The sequence below is a fragment of the Falco cherrug genome, chromosome 6 (genome assembly GCF_023634085.1).
Source record: "Falco cherrug isolate bFalChe1 chromosome 6, bFalChe1.pri, whole genome shotgun sequence".
NCBI classification, from domain to species: Eukaryota; Metazoa; Chordata; class Aves; order Falconiformes; family Falconidae; genus Falco; species Falco cherrug.
This window is the reverse complement of record NC_073702.1, coordinates 46,338,622-46,352,037: the sequence shown is the minus strand read 5'-3', so window position 1 is coordinate 46,352,037 and position 13,416 is coordinate 46,338,622. Positions and strand designations below refer to the sequence as shown.

General features: G+C 36.6%; 1 protein-coding gene across 15 annotated transcripts in view; it reads left to right on the top strand.

The window, feature by feature from the left end:
- Positions 1 to 13,416, top strand: part of SYNE1 (spectrin repeat containing nuclear envelope protein 1) — a 316,896-nt gene that overhangs the window by 247,746 nt on the left and 55,734 nt on the right. For all 15 annotated transcript variants that reach the window (XM_055714587.1, XM_055714586.1, XM_055714589.1 and 12 more), the window contains 8 exons: positions 379 to 511; positions 923 to 1,105; positions 2,368 to 2,517; positions 3,562 to 3,738; positions 6,191 to 6,346; positions 9,907 to 10,062; positions 10,787 to 10,957; positions 12,409 to 12,542. In XM_055714587.1, the coding sequence (XP_055570562.1) occupies positions 379 to 511; positions 923 to 1,105; positions 2,368 to 2,517; positions 3,562 to 3,738; positions 6,191 to 6,346; positions 9,907 to 10,062; positions 10,787 to 10,957; positions 12,409 to 12,542 (1,260 nt within the window). The remainder of the gene's footprint in view (positions 1 to 378; positions 512 to 922; positions 1,106 to 2,367; positions 2,518 to 3,561; positions 3,739 to 6,190; positions 6,347 to 9,906; positions 10,063 to 10,786; positions 10,958 to 12,408; positions 12,543 to 13,416) is intronic.

Sequence of the window (13,416 nt, the reverse complement as noted above, 5' to 3'; positions counted from 1 at the left end):
TCTGAAAAAAAAAGCCAACAATCTGCTCTGAGATACCTTGTGGTAAAGCTTTTGGAAGATTGAGCCTTCTAATGGAAAGCAAAAATCTATTTATGTGTGTGTGGTGGGATGCTGTTACAGCTTTCCCAAACAAATTTGTAGCCTAGTTACTAGTCCTTCATTAAACTCACTTGTTCCTAAGAGGCAAAAGGAAGGCACTGTTAGGAATTGTGGTTATAATGGTTAAAATAAGAGCTTCCTGATACCATACCTCTTTTTAAAATTAAGTAATGTTTTTTGAAATTTGATAAAGGAAAGAAAATACTTTTATCTGGCGTACCTCAGTTGGAAAAAAGAAGTGACAATGACTATTTTAGTTTTCTTTAAACACCTCTACAGGTATCAGAGTGAATCAAATGAATTGACACATTGGTTACAATCTGCAAAGGAGCGACTTGAATTTTGGAGCCAACAGTCTTTGACAGTTCCTCAGGAACTAGAAACAGTCCGAGACCATCTGAACTCCTTTTTAGTAAGTCATTCCTGGACCTAGGACACCTTTTTCTCTCCAATTACAAATAAAAAGTTGAACAATCATATGGTTATGCTTTTTCTCATTATTGAAGTAGTGAGTATGCAAAAAAAAATATAAATCTGCTTCTCTAGGTGAGCTGTCCTTCAAAAAACTGGTATGTATGCACATTAAACACTCCCTTGCTAAATGCAATGATTGTAAAGCTTGATGATGATTTTGAAAACAGAAAATGGTTTTATGACTGAGAACAATTTTTCTTTTCACCTGGTCTCAAGTACATCTGGTAGACTCTAATAGAAGGCACATATTTTTAAAGGGAAGGGAGGATATTCTTAGCTTTCTGAGGTAAAGCTTTCAGTACAATAAACAAGTACTTGATTATTTCCACAAAAATTATTTTCCTTACAGGAGTTTTCAAAAGAGGTAGATGCTAAATCATCACAGAAATCTTCTGTCCTAAGTACTGGAAACCAGCTCCTCAGGCTGAAGAAAGTGGATACAGCAGCATTGCGTGCAGGATTGTCCCACATTGACAGTCAGTGGACAGAGCTGCTCACACAAATCCCAGCAGTACAAGAGAAATTACACCAGGTAAGGAAGGCCAGTGATGGCCTTCGATATTCCAGAAAATTCAGACCATACAGTTGGTGCTGCCTTTGAGAGATAGTCACTTCCTTCCTCCATTTATCCATGTGAGGCAAGATAGGAACAATGTTACTCCTGCTTTAATGTGGAAAAGCTTACATTTATATCCAAATCCTGCCTACCCATGCTGTCTAACACCAGTTGATGTTAATTTCAGACTTTCACTGTTACATTTGTTAAATCTTAACCAAAGAACCGATGAGGGCTTTTTCATCATGTTTGTATGCTTTTTGAAAAAAAGGGAGTTCGTGTCCCTTTGCCCTGTCAGGTCTGGATGGTGGTTTTGTTCAAATTGAATAGACTGCGTTCAAGTCTGTGCAAGACAAAATAATTCTAAGAACATTTTACAAGATCCCTGATAGTATATGTAGGAGCAGGAGGGATTTGGTTGTGTACTTCTGGGGTTTTTTAGTGCTGTAATACTGAAGTTAAAGAATTATACTGGTCTAAAAGTTGGTTTAGTATTTTAGCTGAGGAGGTTATCAGTGTAAGCTGTTGCTTCAGTTTATAGTTTGGGATGCTCTCAGAGTTAGTAATAGCATGATTTAGTGGGAGAGAGGAAGGGAAACAAATGTTAACTAAGTCTATTACATTAAACAAATTAATGTCATTCAGTAGTTTTCTGATCTGCCTTGTAATGCAAAATACATATCTACCTTAAAATGTCATAGAAGACATTTCTGAGTAACTAAATGTAAGCACACACTACTGTATCAAATGGTGAAAGTGAGTCTTTTAAGAAAAAAACAGGTACTATTCAAAATGAGCCCATTTAGAAATCACCACACAAGACTAGTAGTATAAAATTATTTTACACGAGTCTATTCATTAGCCATTTAGAAGGACAGGAAAAGCATAGCTTAAAGTTGATGTTCTACATAAGCCAGATGCAAAATTAGGAAATGAGAATGCAGAATCTTTAGGAAGTCAGAAATGGAATCTTTGAGTTTGTCCTGTTTCCTTGTACAATGAAGAATGGAAGTAAGAACCCTTTAATGTAATATTTCCATATTAGGATGCATGCAGTTATAAGATATATTTCCTATTAAAACCTTTCTTCTTTTTTTTTATAAACTTCAGTGATATGTTACGAATGTAGAATATATGATAATAAGAGCAGGTAAAGGAAGTGTTCTATGGTAATGCAAAGCAAGGAATTCTTATCCATTGTCTTCACAACATGCATTTTAAGTCTCTTATCTCTACAGCTCCAGATGGACAAAATTCCGTCTCGCCATGCTATGACTGAAATTATGAGCTGGATTTCCTTGATGGAAAATGTCATTCAGCAGGATGAAGAGAATATAAAAAATGTAGTAGGACAGAAAGTCATTCAGGATTACATCCAGAAGTACAAGGTACTGAGTGGAAATGTTACTGATTTCCCTTTCAAATCATCCCCATTAAATATATATACATATGTAGAATGTAAGTGGTTGAAGAAAAGAAACCAACCCTTAGATTATGGACTGGTTAGAATTGTACAAAAGTTAAATTTGGTAATATCTGATACTGTGGAAAAAAAAGCCAAAATTACTTCTACTCTGCTGTTTAGTTATGGCAATAATATAATTTTTTATATGCTTGCCTTAATTTCCAGGTAAATCCAAAGCAATATGTACATGATTAAACATAATTAGATCTGTCTTTCATCCCAACCCACAAAGCATTTTGCAAATTATGTAAGTTGTTTTATGAATTCTCTGTGTAATACCACCTTCTCCTCTAAATGTAGCCTGTTCTTGAATGGAAGGTGGCCAGTGGTTTACAGAGCAAGGTAATTTTGATCAGTATCTGAAGCAAAAATTAAAGATGCTGTGCTGTATCTTGAGATAACTATTGAGCAATATAGATATGCCACAATTTCACTTCTTTAACTAGATCAGTAGCAGTAGTGCTCTTAGCTAGATCTTGTAACAGATTTGCACACAGTGACTCTCCTCTCAGGGTCAGTTTTGTTTCACTAGTCTCCTGAAAAATCACTTCTTGGCTATTATACTTTGTATGCAAGAATATATTCCATGTTATCTGTTTTTTGAGTTAAAATTTTTAAGACTAAATAAAATGAAAAAAAAATCAATATATAGCCAGGCTTTCTTAAATCTGATCCTTGAGACCAATATCCATATGCTTACAGATTTATTTATATTGGGGGGGGGGGGGGGGGGGTAGGGGGACAGAGGGAAGGCAAATTCTTTATTCCAAAGGCAGTGTATTGCTGCTTTACTTCTCAAAATTTAGAAAAAAAGTAACAGTGTTTTTGATTTCTTGTCAACTGCTAAAAAACCTTTTAGCTAAACTGTGGTAAAGTTGTAATTTGTGAACGTTTTTCCTGTTTTGCAGGAAGGTGAGAAATTTTGGTACTCATGTTTTGGGTTTTTTATTCCCTTCTTTTTTACTAGGGTTTCAAGATAGATTTAAATTGCAAACAATTGACAGTAGACTTTGTGAACCAATCAGTGCTACAAATTAGCAGCCAGGATGTTGAAAGTAAACGCAGTGACAAAACTGATTTTGCAGAACAGCTCGGAGCAATGAACAGACGTTGGCAAATCCTGCAAGGCCTGATAACAGAAAAGGTAAAGAAAAAACCAAAACCCTATCTGCTCTGTAGCAAACTTTCAAAATATGTGGAACTATAAGATTATAATGGCTAGAAGCCTCTGCAGGTCATCTGGTCCAACCACCTGCTCAGACAGAGCTAACTTTACAATTAGATCAGATTTCTCAGGGGCTTGCTTAGCTGAGTTTTGAAGATCTCCACTCTTCTCCTTTTTGTCATGCGTCTGCAAGAATAGTCTGTCCATCTTCACCATACCTCCCCACAAGGGGACTGGACGGCACAATGAGATGCTTCCTTTGCCTGCTTTTTCCCCAGGCTGAATGAAGCCAGCATCTCCTTGCATTTCACATGCTCCAGCTCCCTAATGACTTTATAGCAGTTCACCAGTCTGTCCATCTCTCCCTTGCACTGGAGGGCCCAAAATGGGTCACAAGTGTAAAGGTGAAAGAAAGAACCACTTCTCTTGACTTGCTGGGTGCACTCTCAATAGTCTAACCCAGGATGCCATTGGCCTTCACCAGCACAAATGCACACTGCTGATTTATTAAGTTCAAGTTATTGCCCACCATAGCCCCTAGGTCCTTTTCTTCTATCCAGCCTGCTGCCAGCCTGTATTGTTGCTTGAGGTTATTTTGTCCCAGGTGCAGGACTTGAAATTCAGCAAAGGATTGATGAGGCTATTCCTCCATCTTGAATTTTCTCTGAATGGCAGCCTTACTTTCCAGCATATCAACTACTTCTCCCAAGTCAGTGCCATCTAGGAATCTGCTGAAAGCACAGTCCATCATGTTGTATAGTTCATCAATGAAGCTATTAAACAATATCAACCCCAAGCCTGACCCTGAAGATGCGTCTTGTAAGTAACTGCCAGATAGACGTCGAAATGTTTACCACTAACATTTAAGCCTGATGACTGGTCAGTTCATTCATTTGTAGACCTCCCATCCAGCCCATGTCTCCTCAGTTATGCTAACGTATGCAATACCAAAGTCTTGCGAAAGCCAAGGTAAACAGCATCTACTACTCCCCACTTGTCTAGGGTCAGTCATATGTATCATCGTTGCAGAGGCAATCAGTTAGGTCAGGCATAATTTGCCCTTGGTAAGGTCATGCTTGTTCCTCCTCCTTGTTCTTCATACATGTGAAAATGGCTTCTGGTAGAATTTGCAGTATAACCTTTTTCTAGTCACCAGCAACTTCCTCCAACCATCATGACCTTTTAAAAGTGATAGACAGCAACCCTGAAATTACATTAACACCCTTGGATACATCCTGTCTGGTTCTGTGGACTTTTATATGTCCAGCTTAATTAGCCCCTAATTCTTTCCTCCTCTACCATGACTAGTACCTTAGGTTGCGAAAATTTGTTAATTAGCATGAAAACCTGGGAGGCATGAGAGGAGATCTTATCAGAAGGATCAGAGCAAACAAAGCACTCTGTAACTCGGACTATGCTGTGGATTCCCAATAGTTACTGATGTACTTGTGAAGAGTGACAAGAAGGGCTTCGGTCCCTCACTAGTTAGTTCCAGCCAAGATTTTCCTTTCCTAACATCAGCATCAGCCTGTGTGGTCATGCTGTTCTTCTAGGCCCGTTCTTTGTAATCCACTTTCTGTGGATTTGTCTTTTTTGTGACTTGAGGAAGTTGTCTTTGAAGATCACCCAGCCTCCTGGACTCCTTCATCCTTCAGTACAGCTTGCCATGGGGATCATGTTTATCTGAACAAACCAAAGTCTGCTATTCTAAGGATCTTTAGTCTTGCTTTCCTTACTTCACACGTAACTGTCGCATCATCACTGTGGCCAAGGCTGCTGTTGACCATCACATCCTCAACCCATCCTAATTAAGATTACAGCTAATTAAGAGGGCTTATTCCCTAGTGTGAAGTTTGTCGTAAATAAAGTGAAGGCTTTTTATGGCAATGCTGCTGCTTTAAAATTATGCTCTGTTATGTCTGTCTGTCTTTTTTTCCTAAAAATACAAGTGCTATCTCATTTGCTGTTGAATAACACCTAGAACAACAGAAAAATCTACATAACTTTAAAGCAGGCAGTTGAAAAAGGAGGTGATACAAATCTTCATCTGTTTTACCACAGTTATAAGCAGGGAATATAAAATATGTGTTTGCCTGCTTAGTTTTATTTGGAAAACCCTTAGGTACTTGATCTCTGAAAAGAACTCCACTTCATAACAGTGTTCTGCTAAAGTGTTAACTTCTTTCAGTATGTCATAATATTTTCATATGTTATCTCTGTATAATTATTTCTAGATAAAGCAAGGTTTTCATTATAAAATTTTTTACAAATAGCAAATACACTTAAATTTGAATGCATACACTGTTTTTAAATTCTGAAAGCATTGAATTCCAAGAAGGCCCTGGTCAGCATTGGTCTCCACTGATTTATTTAATCGACCCAACAATAAAGGTAATAGTATGAAAAAGTATATACTCATATTTCTTTGCAGATCCAGCTGTTGGAAAGTCTGCAGGAATCCTGGACAGAGTATGAAAATAATGTGCAGTGCCTAAAAACTTGGTTTGAAACCCAAGAGAAGAAGCTGAAACAGCAACAGAAAATTGGAGACCAGGCTTCAGTACAGAATGCTTTGAAAGACTGTCAGGTAGTATCCCTTTATAAATAACAGTACTCTTCAACAGTTAGAAACCACGCTTGATAAAACTGTAAAGTCTTCATATCCGTGAAGTCAGTGACAGAACTGCCCTTCAGTGAGGGAGAGATTTCATTCCTGAAGTGCAAGCAATAAGAAAGGAAGTACAAACAATAATATCCCAAAGATGTTGAAAACCAACCACAGTTGTCATTCTTTTTGCATTGTGTATTAAAGCATGGACATTTCCAAGCATGCCAGATTACTGAACTAGAAGGTTGTCAGAGCAGTATGTTCTTATTCCTGTTCAGCCAGCCTTACAGAACTTGATGTCGTGAACGCCATGCTTGACTATTCAGAAACTTGTTTTTTCTGCCTTATCACTACTTTTCCTCCACCCACCACTCTTTTTCCTTTCTTTTTCCACCTGATTAAAAAAGAAAATGCTAGAATTCAAGGAGACTTTATGCTTTTATTCAAAATGTGTTAGGAATCAATTTTTTTCAAACATTCAACTATCCAGAGAAGAAAATAGTGCTAGATTCACTTTTGCTTTTGAAAGACTGAAGGAGAATCATAATTATGATGGGCAGAGACAGGATGAGGCAAAGTGCAGCTGTACATAATGCTCATAAGCTCAGAACCACCTCAGTTTTTGATGTGAAATTCTTACAAGGACTACGTAGCAGTGAATGGGGTATCACAGTTAACTCTGAACATCTTATTCAGAATAGTTCATATTTAAATAGTTAGAAGCTTGCTTCTGGAGCTGCCAGGCTAGAGTTCAAGCTTATAGGTGTCTAGGCAAAACAGATTTTTCTGAATTTATAAATAAGGCCTCTACATGGTATCAGGCATCAGGTAATTTTTGCTCAAAAGTATCTTGTTCTACCACACACCAAATAATAAATTTCACACCAGATCAAATGTGTAATTAAACTCTGTCAGAATAGCTCTATGACCAAACTCTTGGTGTTCTCGTCCTCTTAAAAGGGAGGAAGTAAAGGAAGCATGTTTATCTTGGTGCAGCTGTCTTTCCTGAATGCATTTAATGAATGGGATGAATGTGATCTACCTTTTAAGTCTTAACAAACAGAACAACTGGAAATCTATTCAAATGAAATGCATACAATAATTTCTGTTCACCAGAGTGTTAAACCCATCTTTGTTTCTTTAAAGGCAAATAATTGGTTAGGCCAGATATGTTAGAAGTCGCTTTTTTTCAAAAATTCTTGACCTACGTTTTCAAACTGGTTACAGTGCTTAGTTTCAATTCAGGTACCTTTATGGTTTCAGCACAATAAACCCATATGACTGAAGCAAGGGTAATTTAGCGTAGCCTGACATAATCAGCAGGCTGTGCTTGGCTGGAGTTCAAAGCTGAATCTGATTTATCACCTTTATGGTTCCTTTTGGTCAAGGAAGTTAGCAAATACACTTGAGGAGTCAGTTTTGAATGGCAAGACTTTGATCAGCAGAGAAACAAATTGTTTAAGAAGTAACTGTGTCAGACACTCCCAGGTATCCGGTTCAACTAGTACAAAAGTTGCAGTTTATTTATTAACTGATGTTAGTTGCTGCCTAGCGTCATATTAATAATTAAAGGCAACCATTTTTTCCCATCAGAGATCAGAAACAGTAATGTGTCTTTAATGCAGTTAAGGGTTTAAAACAGTGAATAAGAAACCCCTTTTCACAGAGAACCAGAAATATTTGCTGTTCTTGGTGTTTGAATCTTTTGCCTGCTTTAGATTTTTAATTTTGGAGCATCCTTGTACAAACTTAAATTACTTTTTTAGTGTTAAAATCCACTTTTTGGAAAGTCAAATTTAGTATGTACAACTTAGAAATGTTTGCTCTGTTGGCAGCTGGTAAAAAAAAAGGATGTATTAGTCCAAGGCTGTAGTCTGGGACAAGGTCATGGCTAGAAGTTTGAAGAAACATGAAATAATACAAAAGAAAAGGCTAAGAATAAACAGTACAGCAAAAATGTTCCACATACACATATATATTAATAGCAAGTGTTTGCCAAGACTGGGCAGAATTTTGTTCCAAATACCGTCCCCACTTTCAAAAATGTAAAGTCTGTTATGGCAATGGCTCACTCGTCGTTTTTCAGACTCATAATGAGAGTAATTTATTAAAAGTCATGGGTTTTCAGTTTGCCCAAGGTTGCCTAATCTCTCATTTAGAAAAGGCTTGCAGAAAAGTAAAATATAATGTGAGATCACAAGATGTACCAATTAATGAAGGGGCATCACAAAATTGCTCACAGTCTACTTTCCATATCACACTGACTACTTTTATCTCCAGACAGCTAAATGCAGATTTGTGCTGGCCTGAAGCCTACAAGCCATACTTTCCCCCTCTACTCAGACTCAAGTGTTTGCACCACCTGAAGATACACAGCTTCCATGAGCCAAAGCATTGTAGGACTTGCTTGGATCTCCCTGCATTGTGCCGTGAAATGATATAGGTAGTTTCCTGGCTAGGAATGAGCTTATGGGAGCATGCTGTATGACTGATAGTTGCTCATGAAGTCCTCTTGTCCTCTTTTCTTCCTTTTGCAATTTCATTCTTTATGCTACTGAGGCATGACAAAGATCACAGGCTTTGTAACTGGTGAATGTTGCATACCAGAGTTTCTGCACTTCACTTGTTGGTAAAATGAGATAAAACTGGCAAGCTATGAATCAACATTTCCATAACCAGTGTAGGGTCATCTTAAGTCAACAATACAGACAGCACTTGCCTGAATCAGCAAAACAAGCCACTAACAAGTTGTTATGTCCTCAGTGTTTATGTACACAGCCCTGTTTTCTTCACTTGTTTTCACATCAACTGTTAATTTTCTTTCCATTTTCTTGGGCTAGTGTGTTGGGAACACTGAGCAGAGCAAAATGCTATTGAGATCATTAATGCTTCCCAATGGCATGCAATCTTGAGAAGGCAAAAAGGAAAATTCCTGCAGCCTGTTACTTGTTGTCATTGGCTGGACTCCAGTGAACTTGTTGTCTAGAAAAGGGGAAAGCTGTCTGTCCTCAGGCAAGGGACTGTACTGGGACCTGGCAAAGGATTAAAGACTCTACTTCATGTGTGGAAGCATGGCAAATTGACATCTTTCCCTAGGAAGTCACTTTGTCCTTTTCCTTGAGTGGCAAAATTCATTTTTTTCCAGAGGCTTAATCCATCTTTGGACTAATTAAAAAGCCCTCTCAGTGTTCTAGGGTAAACTAAGAAACACAACAATTTTCCCATGTATTCAAACTGCTGTCCTATTTTTAATTAGTTTTGGACTCTTACATGAGAGCAGAATACTACACAGAAGTTTAATATAGAGGACATGCTTCTATTTAAATTAAAGACAAACAACTATGCTTTAAAGGGAACATAAAACATTAAATAAAATTGCTGATGAATTATAATTCTCTTGAGAATAAAAAGCCAAAATATGCAAGCATCACTTTCCTGTTTTTTAAATTAAGGAGCTTATAGACATCTTTTCTATCTCAAGGCATTATCTAGCCAATTAAACAAACAAAAGTACTCAGATGTCTTCTTTTTCTTTTCAGGAATTAGAAGAATCAATAAGAACAAAGGAAAAAGAAGTAGAAAATGTAGAACAGAGTGGTCTTTCTTTGATACAGAACAAGAATGAAGAAGTCTCTTCTGCTGTCATGAATACACTGCAAGAAATTAACCATTCTTGGGCCAATTTGGATCACATGGTAAAAGAATCATCAAGGGACAAATTATAGCTCCAGGAATAGGACATGGATGAGAGGGAGAATGAGCAGTTTCCAGCTAGTAGATTTCTGCTGTATTGTAGGGGAAGAGATTTTGAACTGTGTCCCTATTTCCATCCATCCCCAAGTTTGTGTGTTCACTCCACATAAAATGAGTATAATATTTCCTAATTCAAGGATGCTTTTAATTCTTGTAATTGGAGCTTTTTGGATGCTTCCTGATATTTAGTGGAAAGGTACCAAATAATTTGTAAGGAACTACCTTTTCAAGCACACAGGTCTCAGAGAATAAGGAAGAAATCAGCATTAATTGTCATCATCCAAAGTTTGATCAGCATCAGTCTGCCTTCTCAGGTGGAATGCAGTCTGTTAGGACTAGCTTATCTGCTGACTTTCATAGGCTGATTTGCCTGTCTTAGGGATATGTGTTTCATAGTCTTAAGCAATTTCTCTTGATCCTGCTTTGGACCAAAGTAGAATGGACTTGATATCTTCTCAGTCCCTGACATCCTATCTTTATTAAATGAAGCAGAACTTTAATGCTGTGTCAGCCCAGCTGGTGGTTGTGCAAAATCTTTGTTCTCCAACATGTTTAAGATTAGGCATATAGAACAAGTATCTGAGATCAAAAGGAAGGAAATAGTTTAAACAAAACCCAAATATCTTGAATGCTTTTCATTTACTTTTTCTTCCTCTGTCCTCCTAGGTTAGCCAACTGAAGATATTGTTGCAATCTGTTCTTGATCAGTGGAGCATTTACAAAGCAGCTTATGAAGAACTGAATAGCTACCTGACAGAAGCCAGATATTCTTTGTCTCGTTTTTATCTTCTTACTGGTTCTTTGGAAGCTGTGAAAGTCCAGGTTGATAACCTTCAGGTGAAAAGAATACCATGCTTCTTGGCATACTAAGGATAGATTCAGGGATTAATTTTGTACTTATTGCATGGATGCAGATAACTATACATACTGGTTCATAAGAAATGGAAGTACAGACATACTGGCACATTAAAATCACATGATATTAAGAGAACACATTATCAAATAGCCATTGCACTTCTCATTTTGCAGAAAAATAAAATAGTGATAGTTGTTTGCTGTTTAGATTTTTGATGCTGTTCTTTAAATTTGAGCTGTGCTGTCAAATTGTTAAAAGATTTAAGTTGTGCTAGTGACCATTAAAACTAGCTTCTCACCTGCTTCATCAGGCTTCTGAGCTACTGGTACATGTTGAAATCGCATTTTAACACACATACCCCCAACCCTGTGGTTACAGTGGATTGGAGATCAAAGAAAATAATGTTCCAAAAGCTGAGCTACTTAAATGTTCAAGTGATTTTCCACTGTAATAGAAGTGTAAAATACAATGAGAGTCCTGTTATAAAATTATAATGTAATATTAATTGAAATAAATTTATTTTAATAATTAAAATAGAAATTATTAAAATCTTTGTTCTAGTACATAGAATAACCTTTTATTTCGAAGAAAATTGTCTTTGGAATCAAAAATAATTATGCAAACATTTCCAGGTGCTTAAATTAACAAGAAATTGTTTTGTTAGTATTTGCCAGCACATTTAAGTTTACATTAACATTTAAATATTCTGTGTGATTTGAAGTCAAGATATATATACAGCCAAATTCCCTAAGCATGAACAGCACTTTTCAAAGTAAAATTTAAAGGGCATCCTTTAACGTGCTTTACAGCCACTCTTCTAGGTTGTCATTTTTTTACATGTCAGAGAGGAAGAGTCAGTAAAACAACAGGCATAGAAAATTACATGTATTGCTTATGAAGATTTTTACTATACTGTTGAGGTTTGCTGGGCTGTTTAAACTCACAATATGGATAAAAATACTTAAGAGTAAAAAAACAAAAGGAGCTTTTTCCCTGCCAGCAGTACTTCAGAGTGATAAACAAAAGACCAAGAACCTTATTCTCAGAATAAATCCTTTTATACTGTTGCTTTTCTCAACTTGTTCTAAACATGAAAATGTTATTAAATGTATTTTCTTCCATTTCTGAATCAGTTCCATGCACTTACTCCTTCTGTGCAAGAGTACTTGTTTAGAATAGTTTCTTTTACAAGATTTTTACATTTTGTGAAAAGATTAGGTTAAAATTTGATTTTCACTACACTGGTATTGAATCAAATGAATCTAACAACAGCTGTTACATTATAAACAACCTTCTATTTAAATGAAACACATAATACTGTATTCAAAACTGTGTATTGTAATTGATACATAGTATTTTGAAATGTTTCTACATCATGCAGTTGGAATACCTGATGTATATATTTTTTTTTTAATTATTCTATCTGTTTTAGAGTCTACAAGGTGAATTGGAAAAGCAAGAAAACAGCTTACAGAAGTTTGGTTCTGTGACCAATGCACTGTTGAAAGAATGTCACCCACCAGTGACTGAAACACTTACCAACACTTTGAAAGAAGTGAATATGAGGTAGAAAATGTCTGTGTGTTGAACTTTACTTTCAGTGGTAAATAGGCATTTATCTATTGATCCAGTTTTCCATCTTTTCTGTTTTTGTTATAATTTAATTATTTTGTGTTTTGGGAGTTTTGGGGGGCTTGTGGGGCTGGGCAGAGTTACTCCTTTTGCCAAGGGCTGGAGCAGAACTGTCTCATTTACTACTGCTAATAAAAGAAACATTATTTTCTCAAACAGACCATTTGGATGTTACTATCAGCAGTTTTGCTGTATGCAGTGCTGCCAACTGAGATTCATAAGTATCATGCTGGAAAATAATACTGCACTTAAAAGTGAGAATCCTGTCTGAAAATTGTTTGCTATGCATGCACCAGGTTCCCCAGATTTTAGGTTGCTGTTTCTAGTTGTAGGAGCAGCATGATAGACAAGAGGGTCTGTGCCTTCACCAGTAGTTTGGCAGACAGCTTCCCCAACTTTAATCCAGACCAGAACTATTTTAAGGGTTTACACAGAGAAGCTGCAGAAAGGCGGGATCCAAAAGCAAAAACTAGTTTTGTGAAAAGTTAGGGTTATTTTGAAAACACAATCATGCCAAATTTATTTTAATCTGCAGTCCATCCTGTCCCAGAATCCTGAAGTGGAGGGAGGAATTTATCACCTAATTTCAAAAACGATACTGTAGGATTTGACAGTTTCAATGATGAGTGGTGAAATTCTCACTTCATCATTTTTGTCAGGAAATAATGAGGTAATTTGATAAACAGCAGCACATCTGAGAAAGTACATGTTTCTGGTTGCCATTACAGCCAAGAATTCAAAGGGTGATTAGATTTTTAATTGGATAATAAAATATAAAGAGTTTTAATAGGTCTTGGGAGTATTTTAG